This window comes from Typopeltis vanoorti, chromosome 21 (genome assembly GCF_054136105.1).
Source record: "Typopeltis vanoorti isolate ZY-2024b chromosome 21, IOZ_Tvanoo_1.0, whole genome shotgun sequence".
Taxonomy (NCBI): Eukaryota; Metazoa; Arthropoda; class Arachnida; order Uropygi; family Thelyphonidae; genus Typopeltis; species Typopeltis vanoorti.
Genome location: NC_143569.1, coordinates 17,121,701 through 17,144,643, shown reverse-complemented (window position 1 = coordinate 17,144,643; position 22,943 = coordinate 17,121,701). Strand labels below are relative to the sequence as shown.

General features: G+C 35.0%; 1 protein-coding gene across 1 annotated transcript in view; it reads left to right on the top strand.

Annotated features, from left to right (window-relative positions):
• Positions 1 to 22,943, top strand: part of SdhA (succinate dehydrogenase, subunit A (flavoprotein)) — a 311,617-nt gene that overhangs the window by 214,082 nt on the left and 74,592 nt on the right. The window contains exon 11 of the mRNA XM_090411417.1: positions 16,999 to 17,196. Within this exon, the coding sequence (XP_090267543.1) occupies positions 16,999 to 17,196 (198 nt within the window). The remainder of the gene's footprint in view (positions 1 to 16,998; positions 17,197 to 22,943) is intronic.

The window sequence follows — 22,943 nt, the reverse complement described above, 5'->3', positions numbered from 1 at the left end:
CTTCAAACACAACTATGGCCATTCAGGCTTGGCTGACCATGTTTTGGACACCACCCACAGGGTATCATGGAAGAAAACCACCATGCTCCACCACAGCAAATTCAAGAAAGAGAGACTTTTCTTAGAAGCAGCAGCAGCTCTCAAAAACCAACCAAATCTCAATAAATATGGTTGCATTAAGCTTCCGAAGATTTGGGAGACGCTCATCACCAGAGTTCCCACCTTACATTCCAGGCGACCTACTACTGCCCTTAGAGGGCGCTCTACCTAGATAGGACTTTAGTGTCATCCACGTAGTTGGGCTTAGTATTGTTTGTTATTTGTGTATATGTTTACATTAATTGTTTTTGTAATCCCCATAGATGTCCTAGTGACTAGGACGAAATATAGGAAGTATTAAATTCTATTTTAATTCTTTTTGAGTGTTGTAAAAAATCCATTAAGCCTCCAACATGATGTCCTCACAGCACTTAAGCCTCTACACACGTATAGAATATCATCATTTCAGTCAATTCTTTGAACACTCTTGAAAAAACAATCTGTAATCTATGTGAAGCGTTTTTGTTTCTTGCCATAATACTTCACAGATTTGTTTCGCTTATCTGAGCTTCCAGTCCTGATTTGTGTTTTATTTTGTTCTTAATGTCTGTTGACTAATCTCTTGACCTGTCTGTCTGTCTGTCTGTCCTATGTAGGGTAAACCAGAACTACAGCTGATCTTGTGGAGACACCTTTTTTGGTTTTGGAGGTTTCAGGTGATGATTAGAGATCTTGTTGATGGGGTAGGAGTAGTGATTTTGCCATATACACAATCAGTCATAGATAAAATAGCAAGGATGTTGCATCAACAAAATATAATTGCTTTCTACGTGGATCAACAAGATTTCTAATCACCTGAAACCTCCAAACCTCCCCATCCACTTCTTAAACAGTGTATACAGGAACAGCTGTAGTTGTGGTTTATACTGTATTTATTCAAATATAACTTGCACTTTTTTCCCCAAAATTAAAGTTTAAAAAATGGTAGTGCAAGATATATGGGGATTTTTGGAAACTAAAGGTTTTCAGGAAAAAATTAAATTGACATTTATATCCTCAGTATTCATTATAATCTATAATTGCTCACATTTATAAAATGAATGCATTTAAATTTTAATTATCAACATTATTTACGCGATCGCTGCTCACCTTTATCACGTAATATATTTGAATATTTAGTGACAATGCTTCTGTAATTAAATTAAAACACAGTCATTGCTTGTCCTTTTATTATTTTGGAATCATAAAATTACCATGATTTAAAAAAAAAAAAAAAAAAAAAAAAAAAAAAAAAAAAAAAAAACTGAAAATGGGTGACTTATCAAGAATCTCCTATTCGTTATTGCTACTTCTGGTCTCTAGAGAGGTTTCCTTGTGTGCATTGGTAAGGTCATCTAACCAAATAGCATCATCTTCACTCCTATCCACGGCATTAGAGATGCCGGTTTTTTTAAGAAAAATCCTTAGCAATTATTTCTGACAAAATCATGTCCCAAGCTCTCAAAATTCAGTTGCACAATAGTTCTAATGATGGTCTCTTTAATCTTCCCTGCTGGTGTCGGGTCATAGCCACCGGCTGCCATCCACTCAGTGTAGAATTTTCGTATGTAGTTCTTGAAGGTTTGTTAACTGATACATCCAAGGGCAATAGACAAGGTGTAAGACAACCAGGAATAATGGCCACATTGGTCTTCACATCTGAAAGTCATTTTACTATTTCAGGTCCTTAGTGTCTGCAGAAACTAACCCACATGAGGAGAGTCGGGTGTCGAAATAATCCCCTGGCCATTTGTCCCAAACTGTTCTAGTCCAGTGTTGAACCATTGTAGTGTCTATCCATTCTTTTTCTTGAACTCTTACTTGAAATCAACAGGGAAATTTCCCCTTCGACATTGTTTTCCTTTTGAATATTACTTAAGGAGCAATTTTCTTCTCTGCAATTGCAAGCATAATTGCGTCGCTGTTTTTCACTTCCAGTTGTGCGCATTATCATAAGAATATTATCATTATCATAAGAATTTTCACTGTTTTCTATTATTGTTTGGTTACGAGACTCATCAACAAATGCAAGCCAACGAATGTTGAGTTGAAATGCTTATTCTCTTTAACCAAATTCTGAAATACGTGAAACTGCCATAACAACATCCACTACCTATTTCTTAAAGTTTAAAATTTTTTTTCTTAAAGTAAAATCAGGGATGCGAGATATACGTGAGGGCAAATTATATTCGAGTAAATGCGGTATTACGGACAGACAGCCAGACCAGGGGAGGTATGCCAATATCTGAACACTTCAAAGATGTCAAGAACAAAAGAAAACAGAAATCAGAACTGACAGCACATACAACTGAAACAAACCACATATTATGGAAACAAACAAAAATGCTCCACGTAGGTTACAGATTTTTTTCAAGAGTGTTCAAAGAATCAGCTCAAATGATGAAACCTTTTCTATAGGTCAACAAAAAAAATAAGGGATTATTTTACATCAGGTCTGGTCTTCTTAAATTATGACTCACACATAGTTTCCAGTAGTATACAGCAGTCCACAAACCAGCAAGCATTGTCATAGCAGATGTGTGCTTTCCATTTGTTATTCATGTTCAAATATTTTCATTATGTATGTTAACTGTTATTACTTTTTTTTTTTTTTTAGTTTATTCATGGAATTCTCCTGGTGATAAACACAAAAGATTTTCTTGACACTAGTTGAGTAATCAATAAAATTAGTTTACTGATCCTTTAATTGTGGAGTAAGAATGGCCTAGTGGATAGCATATCTGCTCTCCAACCAACAGGTCATGGATTTGAATCCCACTGTGGGCATGGATTTTTGTAAAAGCCTACTCTGGATGAGCTTGCATAGCTCCTTGAGCTTATAAGGCTTGTTCTTCTTTTAAATAAAACATTCCTAGCATGTCCTCTTGCCAGAAGCCTACACGACGATCAGGGTTAGATAATCCAGAAACCTTGCTCTAGAAACTAAACGCATTTTTCAAGTCACTTGAGGCCTCTTTAATAAGCAGGATGATAGTCTCATATCAGGCAGTGATATTTTTGTACCACCTAAAGATATTCACAAATATCTGTCGAGGGTGGTCTGAAAAGTTCTCGGCCTAACGATGAAAAAACAAATTTATAATTCGTTTTTTCATTGTCTCTGTCATCTATCCAATGCAGATAGATATTTGTTATTTCATCTATCTGCACTTGCACTGGGCAATTCAAACTCACTGAACATTGGTTGCAGTGAAATAAATTGCTAGACTAAGTTTATTTCCAGTGACATATTTTTACAGACAAGTATAAGCAAGTATTTACTATTACCATGTAAAATCTCTCATGATATTGTAATTATGTATTTTATGTTTGCTTTTACATGTTTTTCTAAGGAGATTGCACTTAATGAAATGTCAATTTTGTCTGTAATAATGTTGTATTTGTAATGATTTAACCCATAAGCCTTTGTTAAAATAATGTGCCACATGACATCATTATATAACACCGTTAACTCATGTCCATATGTGACAATTTCAAAAGATGCGTGAAGTGTGATGTCATTATTACCAGAAGTCAATACATGACCACATATGGAGGTTTCAGGAGACACACACATGCGTACAACAGAAGTCCAGGCCTATATAAGCTGAAACGCCGAGAAGAATGGGGTCTTAGGATTTTTCACCTTCTCTTACCTGGGTCCACTGCCATATGAGGTTTGTTGTTGGTAATTGAAAGAGAAGTGTCATAAGTCTTAGGTGTCTGAATCTTCTACCTGGGTCCGCTACCATGTGAGGTCAGATGTCAGGAATTGAAAGGAACGATTTGTACATTGCCACCATGTTAACCACCTTACCAGCTATTATGGATCAAATACACATCCTCATATGCTTCGTATCCATCATATATTTCAATGTAATATCAATGGTATTACAATTTTAATATGCACTTTGCATCCATGATAACCTTGATGTCTTGGCCGGTAGCGTGGTTAAGGATCCTATAGGGCATGGAATAATTGACAACTCAGACAAAGAAGAATGTGGCGGGAAATAAAGAATGAGCCAGCTGAGGGAAAGAACAACAAAAAAGGAGCACTTTTGTGCGAACAAAAGATTCTTGTAAGAGGCAGTGCTGAATGAGAATTGTGAGTACTTATGTATGTGCCTGTTTATGGGTACAATAAGATGATGTATATTGATATTGAATTAAGCTTACTCAAGGTATGCTTGATTGTCATTTTGTGTATATTTGACTAGCAGGATATTCTAGATTGTGAATTAGCTTCTAATTTTCTTCCTTTAAAGCTTCCACGTGTGGACAGACTTATGTGTTTGTTGAACATGTTTATTATTTTAATGGTATAATAGAACACAGAAACTAAGTAAATAATTAACAGGTCAAACAGGAAGAACTGTGAACATCCGCATGAGCGAACATAAAAGATACGTCCGGAATTATCATTATGGGAAGTCGGGCCTAGCAGACCATGCTCTGGATACCCCTGCACACAGGATCAACTGGAAAAACACAAAAGTATTACACAGAAACCCGTATAAATCAGAGAGATTGTTCTTAGAGGCGACAGAAGCCCTAAAACACACTCCAAATCTCAACAAATATGGCTGTATTAACTTGCCGAAGATCTGGGAGACAGTCATATTAAGAAAAAAACTAGCACTTTTCTAGGACTCTAGTAATATATGATAGCCCTTTTTTTTTTTTTTTCAGATAGAGGGCGCCAAAATCAGGACTCTAGTCTTTGTATTGCTGCTACAATTTTGTTTAAGTACACCATGTTGTTTTAGTCTCGCGTATTGTGACAAACAGTGTTTTTGTGCTCTGAAGATGCTGGTTATAACACCAGCGAAATATCAGCATCAAGTTAATAAATTAATTATTTAATTAATTTCTGTGTTCTATTATACCATTTAAAGCTTCCAATTCAAACTTAGGAAGAATTGAAAATAACAAGGAATTATCATGCAACTGTATATATTGTTAATGGGAATCAAACTATGTAAATATGCCTTTTGATTTAATTAAATGGTTTGTGAACAACACATTGGAATTATTCTGTCAATGTACTATCCTGAAAATTTTGAACCTGCATAAGATAGTTTAAGTGATCAATAATCAAGCCACGACAATTAAAAGTAAAGATTAACATGGCAGGAAAATAAAAACAATATCTGCATTGTCTTTAGTTTAAAATCTTATAATCTCACACTCAATACATAGTCTAACTGGTGCAGCTGTAAAACAAGTAAATTTGTAAGACGGTAGAGCATGAGAACATAAGATCTAGTAGAAATAAGTAAATGGCAGCAGTCGACCATTTACGACAATTCATGAAGTTTTAGGTAAAGAATAATAAGGACAAAGCAGGGTTGAGAAACACTTAACAGAATAATATAACAGCCAGTTCATAGTAAATGAAGAAATAGTTGGTGTTAGTGGCAGGTTTGCTGTAGTAAATTTTATTTAGTATAGAATTGCTGCTATGGGGCTTCGGGTGGAACTTTTTTTTGCTGGTGTGTTATACAGGAATACCTAGATTATCGCGGTTATTGTTGCCACCAAAAATACCGCAATAATCGGGATAAATGATGTGTGTAAAATGGGTGATCATTGCCAAGGATTTTTCAAATCTTAAAAAAAAAAAAAAAAAAATCATCTAACGCCTTTTTATTCCCGTATACGGGGAGTAGGTGAGGCTATTTAGCCCTATATAACTTTTGGAGACTGAGTGGGCAGTTCAATCTCCACTGGTACCAATCAGAGATAGATGGCCCAAGGCTATCACTAATTAAGTGGTACGCAGTGAAGAGAGACGGCTCAAATGTGCCGCCATCTTGTGGTCCCTAACCCTAACACAATATATTTAATGTCTGAAATAATGTGGGTTCTACGGTCGATTTTCTTGAGTTTATGGGACGAAAAACCAGAGTTTCCGGGAGGAAAAGCCCGCTTGCCCGTGCCAGAGATCGACTAACTCGGGAACCGGTCGAAAAAAGGTTTAGAAAAATTTCCTCTTGTCATTTTTTTTTTTTTTTTCAAATCTATTGATTAAATTTTATATATGAAGTAAAAAATGAAGGTTCATTTAGAAAAACAAGATTATTCTTTAATCTTTATTTATATATAAGGAGTAGATACAGTACATACAATTATTCTTTCTTGGATAAAAATTGGTGAACAGTTGTCTGGTGGAATTTTTTCTTTCTTTTTTCTTCGTATAAAACTCGGTAGCAACGGATAGAATTTTCAATTTCCTGACGAACTTTCATTGATCGCTTGAGATTAGGATCGCCGTTTAAAATTTTGAAATCTAAACATTTCGTCCATTTCTTTGAGGATAAATTCCTTCGGTGGCTCGTCAATTTGTTCGTCATTATCATCGATTTAAGCATCTTAAGCACGTTCTCTCTCGAGGTTAATTAGGTCTTCTTCATCCAACTCCTTATCATGTGACTGAAGCAGGTCCTGAACATCACTTTTTTCAATTTCTTTTAGTCCTAGATCAAAGCCAAGCTTAGTTATGTCATTGATAACACAGGTTACTTCATTTGCACAATGAGGAATAATCTTTTGCCACGCCGCTCTCAGGTTGCTAGACATTACTTCACTCCATACTTCCTTGACATTCTCAATGCAATTTTTGATACAGAATGCCTTCCAGAATTCTATCATAGTCATAGTTTCATCTCCTGTAGTCTTTTCTATTGCTTGTGAAAAAGTTCTTCGTAGGTAATATGCCTTAAAGGATGCGATTACACCTTGATCCATTGGCTGGATAATGGTAAATAAATAACTTTTACATTTTCACACAAATCATTCAGTGCTGTTGGATGAGTAGGTGCATTATCTAATATCAACAAGATTTTAAAATCAAGATTTAATGACTTGCAGTACCTTTCAGCTTCAGGACAAAAATAGTTTTTGTCATCCAAGCTTTTCTATTGAATCTCCCCAATGAACAGGGAGAAAATTTTTATCTAAACTTCTAAGTGGGCGAGGATTTTGTGAACGATAAATAAAGAGAGGATTCATCTTGTAATCTCCAGAAGCATTGCCACGTAGTAAAAGTGTTACATGCTCCTTCGAAACCTTGCCAGGTTGTGATTTTTCATTTTTTGCTAAAAATGTTTTAGTGGGCATTTTTTTTCCATAATAAGCTTGTTTCGTCAGCATTAAATATCTGATCATTGGTATAATTTCCTTCTTCAATGATCTGTTGCAATTCACCAGGCAAACTAGCTGCTGCTTTTTCACCTTGTACATAAACGCTATGAATGCTCAATCGCTTTTTGAACCGATCAAACCACCCTGAACTTGTAGAGAAAGTTTCTTCCACTACTGATGCCGAATCTTTTTCGCTTTCGAATTGTTTTCTTTTTAAAGTTTCAAACAAATTCAATGCTTTTGTTTTTATAGTCATTTGACTAAGAGGAATTCTCTTTTGGTTACAATCTTCTATCCACACTGACAATAGAGTTTCCATTTCAATCATAAGATGGCTTCTGTTTCTCGTAGTTTGGGACCCAAACGAGGTCAATGCTCTTTGTCCTAGTTGCTTATAGTTTGCAGCATGGTCTAAAATATGGTGAACAGTTGATTCATTTAGACTGTACTCTCTTGCAAATTTGGCTTTGGTTATGCCTGCTTCATACTTATTTATCATATGCAACTTATCTTCTAAGCTGATCACTCTACATTTCTTCTTGATAGCTGTCGACTTGATATCATCCTTGTTTCTTTTAGCATCCATTGTAGGAGTAAATAAGAAGAGAAATAAATATCCATATGTACTTCAGGCAAAGGCGGACAGTTGCTGGTGAGTGGTGAGCAGGCGCCATCGGATAAAAACAAAGCGCTATAAGAGAACGATACCTGGAGAGTGGCGACTCAAACTGGTTGCATGTGTAGTGGGCTACATCTCGTGGCCACAAAAATTTGAATTTTGGTATCAAATTATAAACCACGATAATCGAGGTATTCCTGTAGTTAGTTTGTTATAAATGAGATCTGACTGTTTTAGAATTGCACATCTGAAGTTTCTTATTTCAAATAAGTAACCAGAAATTTCATCGATTATATAGTAACTAAATTAATGATGACATATCATGTGAGTAATATCGTCAATGAAACTTATTGACAGAATAAATGCATGCACATTGGTGTGAACTGTAGGCCTAAGTTGTTTGCTTTTCTGCTTATGCACATTTAATTCTTTTTATCTGATTATGCAGATTGGAGCTGTTTTGCCTCTATTCTTGTACAAGAATTTTTCAGAAGACCATATAAATGAGGAGTGATTCCAGTGTTTCAGTGAAAGCAGTACACAGAATTCAGTAGCAGATAAGTTAAAAGGAAGTAACTTGGATTTAACTAATAAAGCAGCATCCAGGAATGCATTAGCAGAGCTAATCTCAGGTGGTATGGTCACTTAAACAGAATGGGCGAGGAAAGATTAGCAAAACAAGTGTTCTCTGCCAGGTTGGCAGGTAAACGACCCAGAGGAAGACCAAGATATAGGTGGATTGATAGGCTACAATGTGCCTTAGACGATAGAAATATAAGATCTGATAATGATAATAGTATTGGAGTGACAAGTGACAGACAGGAAAATTGTAGATAGGAAGTTAGTAATGATGTAAATTTTTCATGTAGTACTATCATATCCTGTACACCCTTTGAGGGTACATGTCAGGAATTTGATGATGATGATGATTATTCAAAAAAAAAAAAAAAGATAATGGAATGGTTTTAGGTTTGACCACACACTGATATAATGTTAATTTCTGTCTAAAATATTTGTACCAGTCTGATGTTGGATGACATATAGGAAAATACTGGTGCCATTTTCATTATCACATGCCTCCTTTGTGGCAACTCTTGCTGTCAACTTAGCTTTTTTGGGGTTTATAGAGCCATGTACTTCATCTCTGTTTGTTAGAGTTGAGTTGTTTCAGTAAGGTATGACCATGGCATGAACCTCTACTATTTTCACTTCATTCAGGAGAGGAAACATGTACAGTAAATAACTTGAATGAAATAGTACAGATATTTTATGTTGTGGGCATCTCAATGTCTTGGAGAGGTCAAGTACATGAAGAATTGGTGAATGTTGGAAACAAAATGCTATGAATTGCTTAATATGACCAAAAGCAGTCTTTGGATAAAAGCCTAACTTTTAAGACATTCACATGGCTGTATCTCACATGTGTGCATCAGGCAAGCACATTTGTACATTTTTTTTTGGTCAGAACTTTTATGTAAAACTAGTATTTGTGAATTCTTTTAATGATATAGAAAATCTTGGTGTCTTATTCTAAGTGATAAAAAAATGTTTTTCTAAAAAAATTGTGTGTTACATAAATATATTGGTTTCTTCAGTTCACTATGTGATTTTAAATGTTGCTTTGAGAAAAGGGTAGGTAGGATGCAAACTCCTTAGAAGGAAAAATTTGTGTGTGTTATGATCATCAATCAGTTTATTGAATTTGTGATTTTATATACATGTGGTTAATGCAAAAGCTAAACTGAAAAATAATTTCTATTCTACTCCATTCTACAGTCACTGAAAATCAAACACTGTTGCTTTTATAAAACTTTTTTTTTTTTTTTTGATTTCATTTACAAAGGAAAATTCTGCATAACTTCTTTTAATGATATTACAATGCACACTAAATTATAAAAAGATGTTTATTGACTAGCTTCTATTTCATTGGATTTCAATGTAGTATCCTCAGAGCACAACTACTGGCTAGAGTCTACAAGTGAAATGATTCAAATGGTAACAGATAAAAGATCCTAATTTGGTACCCTCTAAATTAGTATCAAATAAATTATTATAGTTAGGTTGAAATTAATCTTCAACATAACCAGATAGCTGTCTCCCAAATTTTTAGTAGCCTGGAGCCATACTTGCTAAGGTTGGAAGAATTCTTCATAGCTATTCCTGACTCTAACCTACAATAACTTCTGTATATCGCACTGGTTTTCTTCCATCTAATCCTGTGTGAAGGGTGTCCAAAACATAGTCAGCCTGTCCTGATTTGCCGTAATAATGGCTGCAAATGTAATTCCTGTGTTCTCCAAGGCTGACACTAACAGATCTTCTTATCTGGCCATGGTAGGCCAAGTTGCAATCAGAGGCACTTGACACACTCCAGGGTGAACTAGAGGATGGAGTTTGTCCTTAGGAGAGCATATCAGAGTTGCTAGGTTGGTGTGAAGGTTCTATTTTATTAGTACTTAATACTTAATTAGTACTTAATTATCCATCTTTTCAGAAATAAGGGGCATGTAGTGTTTTATCTATTTTGTGTAAGAGCAGTAGCCATTGGCCCCAAAAAAAGTGAGGCCAAGATAGTTGAGTTCTGTGGCAAGGGCTGTCATTAGAACAAATTGCAATGACTTGGAGTTTTGAGTATATCAGGCTGGATGATGATGTGACTGATTATATAGATATCTTCCACTGTAGTAGGTTGAATTTCTATAAATAGGTTACTGAAAAGTCACTTTTTGGGTCTAAAGACATCATTAACATGTTTTAATTTTTTAATAATGTCTTTTGACCAAGAAGTGACCCCCCCCCCCACACAGTAATTTATGAACTTTTCTCTTCAGAGATATAGTGGAATCTTGATATATATAAATTTTGATAAGTAGAATTGTCATTTAGAAGATAATACTGCAATTTTGTTGTAATCCTCTTGATTCATAATTGCAGTAGCATCACCCTTACTGTCTTTGTAATCACATGTGTTTATTCTTATATAAATTTAAGGACAAAATAGGAGCACCTACTTTGTGTATGTTTTCTTATGGTATATTGCTTTTAGATGGTCTAGATTTGGTTAGGATGCTATTGAAGGTGGCAGATTGTAGACACCACATTTTATGTTCATAATTTCTAGTTCTGGAATTTGCAGTGCAGCCACTGCAAGACTTATACCTCTATACTTTAGCATTTCTGGTTAAATATCACCTACTTCTGCTGCTTTTCTACTTAGAGTATGGGATATGTATTCCTGATTGCATGCCTGTTGAGTGTTTTTTTACTACTGAGCTGACGCTGATTGTTTCGTTTAGCAATTTTTTGAAGTAATTACTCCATACTTAAGGATATCTTTTTCATGTTTTCCTGTCACTTTTATCATCTCTAACTCCTTTTATAACACTCTTTCCTCCATTTCTAAGCCTCTTCAACAACCTCCAGAATATTTTGCCACCTTCTTGATATTTATTTTCTATATTCTTGCCAAAGTCCACCCATTACTTTTTGTTTAGCTAGTTTTACACAGTGTTTAGCATTCTTGCATTTGTCTCTATATTCTCTAAGAGCACAAGATGACTTATTTGCCAGGAACTTTTGATATGCTTTCTTCTTTTCCTTTACTACCTCTTTAACTTCCTGTGTCCACCATGGAGTTCTGATTTTTCTATCCTTGCAGACAACCTCACCACATGCCTCTGACTGAATCCATCAATGTTTTCTTCAGGATTTGCCACTGAATCTCCAAGGTTTGGTTCTTGTTCTCAAACTCTTTCATTTTTTCTTGAATAATGTTTGTATATTTTAATCTGCAGTTCACATCTGAGAGTTACTCAACTTTTATTCGCTTTAAAACTTTCTTACAAGTTCTTTTTTTTTCAATATGAAATTCAGTTTTATCTTGAGACTAAATGGTGATCACTTCCAATTTCAAATCCTCTGTACACTCTAGTGTTCTGCAGTAGGGAGAAAAGATCATTATCAAAAGTAACATAGTCAATCCCTTGCCTCTTCTATCCATGTGAATTTTGCTCATTTTTATGTTGGAAGTTTTAGCTTTTCAACTTACCAAAGTGTTGTGCTTCGTAGACAATATCATCCCTGCAGAAGATCATCAATCTTGTTAACATGCTTAGGTGTGGGATACTGTTCATAACTTATTTTAATAGTATTACAACACATTAAATTATATAAAAAAAAGAAAAATTTCCCTGAGTAGCTTACATTTTGCTTGAATTCAAGCAGCATCCTCAGTGCACAATTACTTGTTGCTGTCTAAAATCCAGTTCTTCCCTATGCCTTATAGCTGATAGCATAGACAGTCATTCCTAACTCCCTTCATTGATAACATCTACTTTTATTTAAAAAACCTGTCCATTTCAAACCCCAATTAAAAAAAAAGATACCCTTCAAAAATTCAGACATAATTATTTTGATAGCACTTCCTTATTTACTAATGTACCACTAACAGACACACTCTTGATTTCATAGTCAGACTTCCCTTTGATATCTTTTGAATTATTCAAAGATATCAAGGGGAAGTCTGACTATAAAATCAAGATTGTGTTTAAATCTTGATTTCAAGATTCAAATCTTAAAATCAAGATTTGAATAGACACAATAAAATTTTATTGTGTCTATTCAAAGATATCAAAGGGAAGAACTCTGTATACAGTAAACTTGGCAGGGAAAAACTACAAAGAAATGAACAGTTACTGTGAGCCCCCTCCCCCCAGTAATTTCAAACCTTTAGTCTGGCTATGCTGTACTCTTTGGGCCCAGTGGATAAGACACTTTGAATTACTTCTTAACTCAACAGCCAAACTCCAAATTTCACTTTACTGCAACTTCAAGACTTCTTGAGACAGGCCAAACTTATGCAAAAGTTGCATAAGTTTGGCCTGTCTCACCATTCAACTAATGGCAGGGTTCCATAGAGATCTGTCCTCTCACCAACCCTCTTCCTGTTATATATCAATGACCTACTTCAGATGACAGCACATTGCACCCCTCCCTTTCATTTGATAAACCTTACTCTACACAACTCACCTCAACCTAGAATATCAACCACCACTGCCATCATTTCTGATCTCCAAATCATCCTCCAATGGGATTCCGATAACCTAGTCAATTTCGATGCTAATAAAACCCATTTCTGTCCTATTTTGCATAAAAAAAGAACCATTTTTTCCTAGTATTCTTTTTGATGATTCCCAAATTCCAAGATAATTTGAGATTTCTCTTCTTAGAATTACCCTGAAATCAAACCTCTCCTGGCATAAAAACATCACTGCCATTGCATCCTCAACTTCAAAAAAACTAGGATTTCTCTTTCAGTCAAGAAGTTACTTCACCCCTAAATAGCTGTTAACATTATACAACAAATCTCCCAGCTATTGAATATTGCTCTCACATATGGGGTAGAGCCCCTAAAAGCTCCCTCAAAATGCTTGACTCAATACAGAGGAGAGCAATTAGACTTATTAATGACACCTCTTACCAACTCACTCCCCCCCCCCCCCACTTTTGCACAGACGATTGGTTTCCACAATATATGTATTCTACAAATATTTTCATGGGAAATATTCATCTGAAATAGTATCAATAATTTCCCCACTTAGTACTAAGCTCATTGGAACATGTGCAGCTGCTGCTCAACATCTCTTCATAGTGCACCTTGAAACAACCCACAGATCAAGTTTCTTTTCCTCCTCCTTCATCCCTGCAATTGCTGTACTGTGGAACAGTCTTCTCCCTGTTGTGTTTCCCAAGGAATACAATATATAGTCATTTAAATCAAATGTGAACAAGTTCCTCCTTTCCCAATCCACTACCAATACACTATAGGTTGATCAACCAACATCTCGTGTATGGGCTCAACATAAAACATTAGAAAAATAATCAAATAGCTGTGCCTTTTCTTGAAACATTGGTCACTCTCCTTTGAGATGGTTCACTGTCTTTTTCTATTTATTAAAAGCTAACAGACACTGGAAGACATCTACATAAACAATCATATCATCTGGCCCAACGGTATATTTTCCTTAAAATACTAATTCTTAAAACATGAACAAAACACTCCCATTCCCATTTCCTATATTTGGGGTACATCTGAAAAGACAGTTAAACTACTAATAAAGTATAATTTTTTTTGCCACATGTCAAATTATCAAGTCTGATCTGCTCTCTTTAATGCACTCTGCTGTTTATGAACTGCTTCTGATTGAAACTTGGTCTATTATGAACAGACAGGAAGATCTGTTAATTTCTGCCTTGGAGAACACAGGAAATACATTTTTTACAATTATTATGGCAAGTCAGGACATTCCTACTATGCTTTGGATATCCTTTCACATAGGATTAGATGAAAGAAAACCAGTGTACTATATAGACGTCATAGGTCAGAGACACTATTTTATAGCATATTGGTTCTCCCAACCTTAACTAGTATGGCTGCATTAATCTGCCAAAAATTTGGGAGACAGTTATCATATGTTGAAGATCAACTTAACAAAAACTGTAATAATTTCTATCATACAAATTTAGAGGGCACCACTTACTCATTGTTGCTTGCAGACTCTAACTAGTAGTTATGCTCTGCGAATTCTTGTTTGAAATCCACTGAATTAGTGAATTTCAAACCAATGGAAGCTTGGAATGCTGTGTTACGGAGCAACAAATCATGCTACACCCTCTACCAAGCAGATGGACGGATGTGGCAGATAATCAGTGAACGTCTCTTACCAGAGGGCATAACCTTAACTATGAAATAGGAGGTGGCAATGTGATGGTATAGTTCTGTTTTTCCTGATTTGACCTTGGACCTCTGTTTGCAGTGCCACAAACATTGAACTCCGATAGGTATCTGAACTTTCTGGACAATACAATGCTTCCTACTTTGTGACATTTCTATGGAACTGACCATTGTCTCTTTCAGAAAGACAATGCACAGTGTCATAAGGCTGCTGTAACTGCATGGTTTGTGGACATGAACATCACCACACTGGCCTCCACAGAGCCCTGGTCTCAACATCTGTGGGTTAAACTGGAGTGTCAAGCAAGGTCAAGGGACATTTGCCCTACAACAGTCCAGGACCTCATTACATGCCTACAGGAAGAATGGTCCAAAATTTCCATTGATCTCTATCATACGCTTCTGGAAAATATGGCCTGTAGGATTGCTGCAGTCATCACAGTGAAAGTAGGTCCTACTTCTTAAGGTAGGTGCCACTGTTTGTTCCTCACACTATAGTGTCTGTTGACTTCTTTCCAAGCAGTGTAGGTTTTACTGTACAGTAAAACTTATTGCTACAATAAACATACTTTTTATTGGCTGTGCAGTATGGTGGATTAGTATAATATTCTGTTATTCACTAGTACTATTTTTAGATAACAATAAAAATTATGGAAATTCAATATGGAAAACAGTGAAATACATACATTACAAACTTTATCAATACATGAAGAGGAAGCACTAAACAATTTGTGGCACTTGCCTCTTGGGTAAGCATGACATGATTCAATTTTAGTGCCTGGATGTAAGGCTTTGGCTTGCGGCATTAGATTATGGAATTCCGTGATATCTCTCAAGAAGTAAAATCAGTTTCAAAATAAGCTAAAAGCCTGGATGAGAAAGGCTTTGGCTATGACCAAAAGTGATGTGAAAGTTATTGACTGAGAAAGCTGTTATGAGCAACACACCACTATTCCTATCTTCTATATTTGGAGTACATTTGAAAAGACTGAAGCTTAATTATGGCTTTATCCCAGAAGCGATGTCTAAAAATTGCACTTGTTAGTTATGCCAGAAGGATCACTTACTGAAAGACAGGAATGTTTATAAGGAACTCAAGAAGAAAACTAACCAAATATAATCACCCTTACTTCAAATAAACTGAATTTGCTTTCATTTATTTTCTATTTGCTGATAGTCATGTTACATTAATAACTCTACACAGGACAATGCAATGTGTAGTACAAGGCTATGGAAATGGTGGTTGCAAACTTTAATTAAATGACATTCTTTTTCCATAATCTTATTTATCGATTGCTGATATGCTATCTTAGCTTTTCAGGAGTGTGATACTTATAAATATGCTGACAGCGTTTTCAGAACTGGATGAGTATATAAAGTCATTTTAAAAATCAGTATTTAAAGCACTTTTCTTTAGAGTATTTTCCCCAGGTTTTTTCTTGTGCATGACTGCCAAGAAGGATTTTGAGAATAAAAATGGATGTCTGATTTCAGTTTAATACTAAAGACTTCCATTTTCTGTACTTTCATTTGTGAGTGTTATTTTCAAAATGAAATATATATTAATGGTTTAATTAAATATTTTAATTTTAGAAATATTTTGGCTTTTATTAAATGTTGCAGAATATCTTTTCAACTTCCTTACTTACCCAGGAATAAAACATATTAGTTCCTGACATTGCCTATAAGCAGAATCATTTGGTTCTCAACAGCATTCATCTCCTGTTCTTGTTCAGGATGGTAATTCTGGACTGAGTTTTGTAGTTGCCTTTCTGTTTACCTGTGGAGATTTTTTATATGTGGGAGATTTTCAAAACCATTAAAACTTCCAGTTCTAATGTCATAGAAGTTTTTAAGAACTTAAGTTTCATTCTCTTATCAGTATCTCTGCTACTTCATTTGAAGCAGAGAAAGTTCTCTGATTCTGGTGTATTCACAACAAAATCAAGTATATATCATTGAGTAATCATGGTATTGACATACATTTTCTTAAGTCAATGAATGAAAATTAAACATAATTTATGTTTTTGTCTAGCTATTAGATCTTTATATAAGATTCTAATGAGATCTTTATATAAGATTAAGATATAATGATAAATAGTTACTAATTTAATCTCGTCTAATTTCATTTTCTGATTTCATTTTGTCATACAATTTATAGCCAAGCAAAATTTTAATGTTTGCTTTGAGCCATATCATATTTGTGAGAATATTTTAGTTACCTTTCCTTGAGCTGTTCATGTTTTCTTAAGCATTCTGTGACATGTATAATTTAAACTGAATCATATAAGATTGTTAAAGTTAATGCAAGTGCTTTGGAAATATCATCCCTGTTTTGTATGATTTTGTCTGTGTGTGGGTGTGTGTGTATATATATATATATATATATATATATATATATATATATTTATTATTATTGCAGATGGTCACTCAAGTATCTGGGAAAGATCAAGTGGTTCCTGGTCTTTATGCTTGTGGTGAGGCAGCTTGTGCCTCTGTGCATGGAGCAAACCGGTTGGGTGCCAACTCTCTTTTAGATTTAGTTGTATTTGGAAGAGCATGTGCTCATACTATTGCTGAACTTAATAAACCTGGAGATCCAGTAGGAGAACTTCATCCAGTACGTGTTTAATCCAGTGGATGAGTATAATTTTTAAAATTAGGAATTCAGGATTGTTGAATATTAAATTACACAAAGCAATATTTGATAATAATAAATTAATTATCAAGGCATAATGGCATCAGAAAAAAACTCAGACAGAATTTCTCACATAATAAAACTTTTTATCAAACTCACAGGGACCACAGGAACAGTTTCTGCATAGTGAATAGTTCATTAGGACTTTTTAGTAGTTTGTTATAGTGAGTTAGCTGTATTTATAAAATATTCCATTTGTCAAAAATTTCGGCATTCTTTCAATCTTTATAATTACAGTTGTATACTGTAAATTAAAATATATTAATACAGTTGGAATTTATGTAGAGAATAAGAAATAAACTGCTAGTGGGATAATTAAAACAAACTTTATGCAATCAAATTTTACTTCATTCTTATAAAATTTTATTATTAGATTACTTGTGATGTCTTTTGTTTAATGTGTCCCCCAATCTTCCATTGCCTGTTTCACAAAGCTGCGCAAAATTTTCCATCACAGCTCTTAAAACTTCTGGCATTCATATTTCAATCTGTTCATTGATGTTATTCTTAGATTAATTAGTGCTTGTGGCCTATTAGTATATACATTTTAAATATCCCCCCACACAAAAAAAGTCAAATTTGACTATTTATGCCATCCAATGTTTGTAAAACTGCTTAAAAAGCACTGTAGTTTCTCTTGCTGTTGGAGCTGTGGTTCTGTCTTGTTGAAACATATAAGAATAAGATGTTGCAGAAAGTTATTTATCATTTATCTGTATTGTTTGTCATTGGCAATAATACTTTGTCCTCATCATTCTCAAAGATGTTGGGTTCAGTCACTTTTTCATTGCTCACACAACACCATACAGTAAATTGAACAGAATGATTTGTTCTTCAGGAATTGAGGATTTTCTGATGCCCACAATCAACAACTTGGTTTATTGACAAAACCATTTAAGTAGAAATGAACTTCACTGCTCATGATCAGCTCTACCATAAATTTTCTATCTTGGTTTACAAGTTCTCAAAGAAGACAACTTCTAATCAGTTTGGCTTGTCTGTTGTCTTCAATTTAGGCACTAATTGGATTTTGTATGGAAATAATTCCAAATCTTTATTGAGAATTTGCTGCATTGTTTATCTGGCTATACCCAGCTGAGTTGCATATTTTCTTGTCAGTGTTTCTGGGTGTTCTGCAGCACTAACCTGTATGCATCCAATGTTCTCTGGCATATGCACACCTTGAATACAGTCTTTTGGTTTGTGCTTGATCACTAATGCTGCCTCCATTAAGTACCAACCTTAAAACATTTGCTGTGGATGATGTATATGTGATATAGAAATGATGACAAAATGCTCTTTGAGCAAGTAAAATTAAGTAATTGTATTTCTGCAGTAACATCTACAATAAATGATGGTGAATGCCAAATGTTCATTAGACATTATAAAGGATTATTCATCTGAAAGCAAGGAAAAAAAAAATTGAGGCATTCAAAAGTTATCATAAAAAATATTATCTTAAGCCATATAACTTATCCCATATATTATGTCATATATTAAAACCTTTTCACTCTAGACCCCCTCCCCTGAATATATGGACTTCCAAAAATACATAAACAAAATGTGCCATTGTCCCATAGTGGATGGCATTAATTCCCCCACATACAAAGTAGCCAAACATTTAGCCAAAGCGCTCACACACTATACTGGCAATACACCATCACATGCAAAAAAACTCAGCCCACTTCAAAGCCAGTATAGAAAACTCTGTCACTCCAACATACTGACATAATGGTCAGCTTTGACGTCTCCTCCCTATTCACAAATGTTCCACTCAAGGAAACTTTAGAGCTCATCCAAACCAAATTTCTTCCCGATATCTTCTCAGCCCTATTTCAGTTCACAATGAACTCAGGCTATTTTGTTTGGCAAGGAAAATTCTACAAATAGATAGAGGTGATAGCCATGGGTTCACCACTCTCCTCACCACTGGCCAACTTCTTTATAGAGACTTTTGAAGAGAAAGCCTTAAACTCAGCCCCACAAAAACCCACTGTTTGGCTTTGCTACATTGATGATGTGTTCGCTATTTGGTCACATGGCTCAGATACGCTCCACTCCTTCTTAACACACTTAAAACACCCCAGAATCCAGTTCACCTTAGAAAAAGAGGAAAACAGCAGTCTCCCCTTTCCTAGACACTCTAATCACTCACCATCCTGATGGATCTTTGGTTTTCTCTATTTACAGAAAACCCATCCATACAGGCAGATACATTCACCAGCAATCCCAACTTCCCCCACAACAATATGGGGTTATAAGAACACTATATAACAGGACAAAATTAATTTGTTCAGATGACAATGCCCTAATCACTGAACTAAACCACATCCTTAAGACTTACTTAGCCAATGACTACAACCCCCAAAAAATATTAAAACCAGTTAACCCCCCCCCCTTTCATAACAAAGATTACACTAAATCCATCACCATTTCCTATATCTGGGGAACTTCTGAAAAGTTAACCAAAATCTTAAAAAAAATATGACCTGACTTCTTGTTACAAACTGTATAAAAATTGGCATCCCTTATCTGCTTCACCAAAGACCAACCACTTCCTCTACCTGGGGTACACTAGCTTCCTTGCAGCTGTAAACTGTCCTACTTTGACCAAACAGGCAGGACAGCCAATGTCAGGATTTTGAAACACAAAGACTACATCCTGTTTCACCAGTACAGCCACTCTGGGCTTGCAGACCATGCTCTGGATACCCCACCACAGAATACGTTGGAAGAAAGCCACGTTAATACACCACAGCAAATTTAAATATGAAAGATTATTCCTGGAATCAGCTTCGGCTCTAAAAAAAACTTTCTAAACCTCAACAAATTTGGGTGCATGAGACTGCCTTAAATTTGGGAAGCTTGCATCTTGAGAACTTCAACCCAACAGCCAAGACAACCCTATATAGCCTGCTAGCAGACACCTTTAGGACTCTAGGAACAACAATAATTTTCTCTCTTCTGCTTCATTTACTTTTTGTAGTGCCTGCTTGCATTGTCATAGTTGTATGTTCCCATGAAGATGGCCAAAATATAGGAGGTATTTATTAAAGTTTATTTTAATTAATATTCCAGTATATGTTGTAAATTCCTTAAATAATTTGATAGTCACGTCATATATTAGTGCACAAAGAATTGTTATATTTCAAGTCTTACAGTTAGCTTAAATTCATGGACTTAATCAAAACTTTTGTACTAGACAAACAATTTTCCAGATTAATAAAATAAATAAATAGAAATGTAAGTTCACTAATTAAAATAAAATTCTAAACTAGTTTCATGAATTGCTTTTCATTAAGAAATTAAAATAGCTTAGTTATTACAAATTTAAAAAAAAAATGTAAAAGGAACTTAATTTAGAACTATATTTCAAACTTGCAAAAAGTTAATTTCTGTTTTTTTTAAAAAAAAAAAGTACACAATTTTGAAAATGGCTGTTAGTGACTTTTATAGTAAGAGGGGCAGCTGCTATATAAGTTATATTTGAGAGGATTTCTGAGAAAATGGGAAAAGACTATTAATTAATGGAACAAAAATTTTAAGTTATGTAGTTAACCTTTGAATGTTGAAAAACTGTTGCTTAAAAAAGTGAAATAAAATTGGCATATAGTTAAATTTTCGTAATCTTAAAATTTGCATAAATGAATACTTTAAGTAAAAACTTCATAAAAGTATTTCAGCCATTTCAAAGGAATTGTCTACTTGTAACTTTGATATATTGTGGATGTGGGAAGCAGGAAGAAATAGGTGACTTGACTCTACAGACACATTATTTGAAAGGAATGGTGTTCAGCGTATAACATTTCGCTTGCGAGGTTGCTTCTCAAGGAGCAGGGTCAAAGGATTCATTTTTACATATGATAATTCAAGAATTATCATATGTAAAAAAAAAAATTGAATTTCAAGTTACATTTCAGGGAACTGTATCAGAAAAGCTTTCTTCAGGGAACATTTTGACTTAATACCCAATGACAGCTCATCATTGAATTTTATGAAGCATACAGTACTAAGTTCAATAGTTTGTAGCTTTTTTGGTAAGGTACTGTTTATGTTGTAGGTTTATTGCAATTAGAAACATAAACTGAACAAAACTTTTTATATCCATTATTTTGACAACAGCATTGTCATCAGCGAAAACAGCAGAACTGTTGATTATTATTTGCATTGAAGTTTTATTAAATCTCTGTTCTTTCAAGAAATGTAAATGAAAGATTGTATTTTAATGGGATATTTTATGAACTTATGGTGGCCATGGGTTTCAGTTAGCCATTTTGTTGTGGAAATGTTTGGATTATCAGCAGTCCACATAGTTGTGATGTTATACATTGAAATAACTGAAATGTTATTCATAGAAGTTAAGGGTTAAAGCCAAATAAATGGGAGGAGACCTACACATTGCTTTTCAGTAATACAGAGAAGCAACTTGGGCTTCTGACCCAGTCGCTTCTCTAATGTCCAATCCTCACCTTTACATGGTGTGTTGTCCCATTAGTAGGTATCCATGGGAGCTGATCAAATAAGGATGGGTTGGCAATTTGTGATTTAGCCAACCAAATTATACTCCACATAGCCTTTAAAGGAACGTGGAGAACCGACCACGGTTTCTGACCTAATGTCCAATCCTCACCTTCTCATGGTGCGTGGGTATCTACCTGGATACTGAACGAACGAGGATGGGCTGGCAATTTGAGATTTAGCCGACCAAATTGTATTCTTATTGGCTTAAACCAATATACAAAATGATGGTACAACATGACAAAATTTAATGCCAGCTGGGGCATTGCCCAGTTAAACAAGGCTCTGTTGTTTTCACCAGGGAACCAGGACGAAGTCAGCTACTGGAACAAATCTGAAAGCACACCCCCAACTCAACACCGCCAGAGTTAAAGATCGGTACTATCAATGTAAGAAGCCTGAATGGTAAAGAAAATGGAGCTAGCTGAAGAATTAAATAAGTACCAGAAAGACATAATAAGGGTGGCTGACACAAAAAAGACAAAAACTGGTGAGATCTTTCTGAGCAATAAATACAAATGTTATATTCGGGCAATGACAATCAACGAAAAGAAGGGGTAGCCATAGTATTCAACACTAAATACAAGGCTAATCTTCTTGAATGGCAGGCAGTCTCAAGTAGAGTGATGTGGGCAAATATCAGAATGGGAACTGGACAATGAGACTTATTTGTGCCTATGGAAGTGGAGGAATTTTTTGAGGCTCTAGAGAAAGCTACTGACACAATGAAAAAGGAAAAGTTGGTCCTTGTTGGAGATCTAGCTGAAGAATTAAATAAATACCAGAAAGACATAATAAGGGTGGCTGACACAAAAAAGACAAAAACTGGTGAGATCTTTCTGAGCAATAGCAGAGTAGGAAATGATTGTCAGACATACAAAAATGTTTTGGGAAAATGTGGAGAAAAAAGCAAAGCTAATAATAATGGCAAATACCTGTTGGATTTTTGCTCAGGACATGGACTGGTTATTACTAACACCATGTTCCAACATAAAAATTCCTGGTATATAAATCAGCTTGTGCTCTTAGAGAATACAGAGACAAATGTAAGAAAGCTAAACACTGTGTAAAATTAGCTAAACAAAAGTCATGGGAGGACTTTGGCAAGAAGATAGAAAATAAATATCAAGAAGGTGGTAAGATATTCTGGA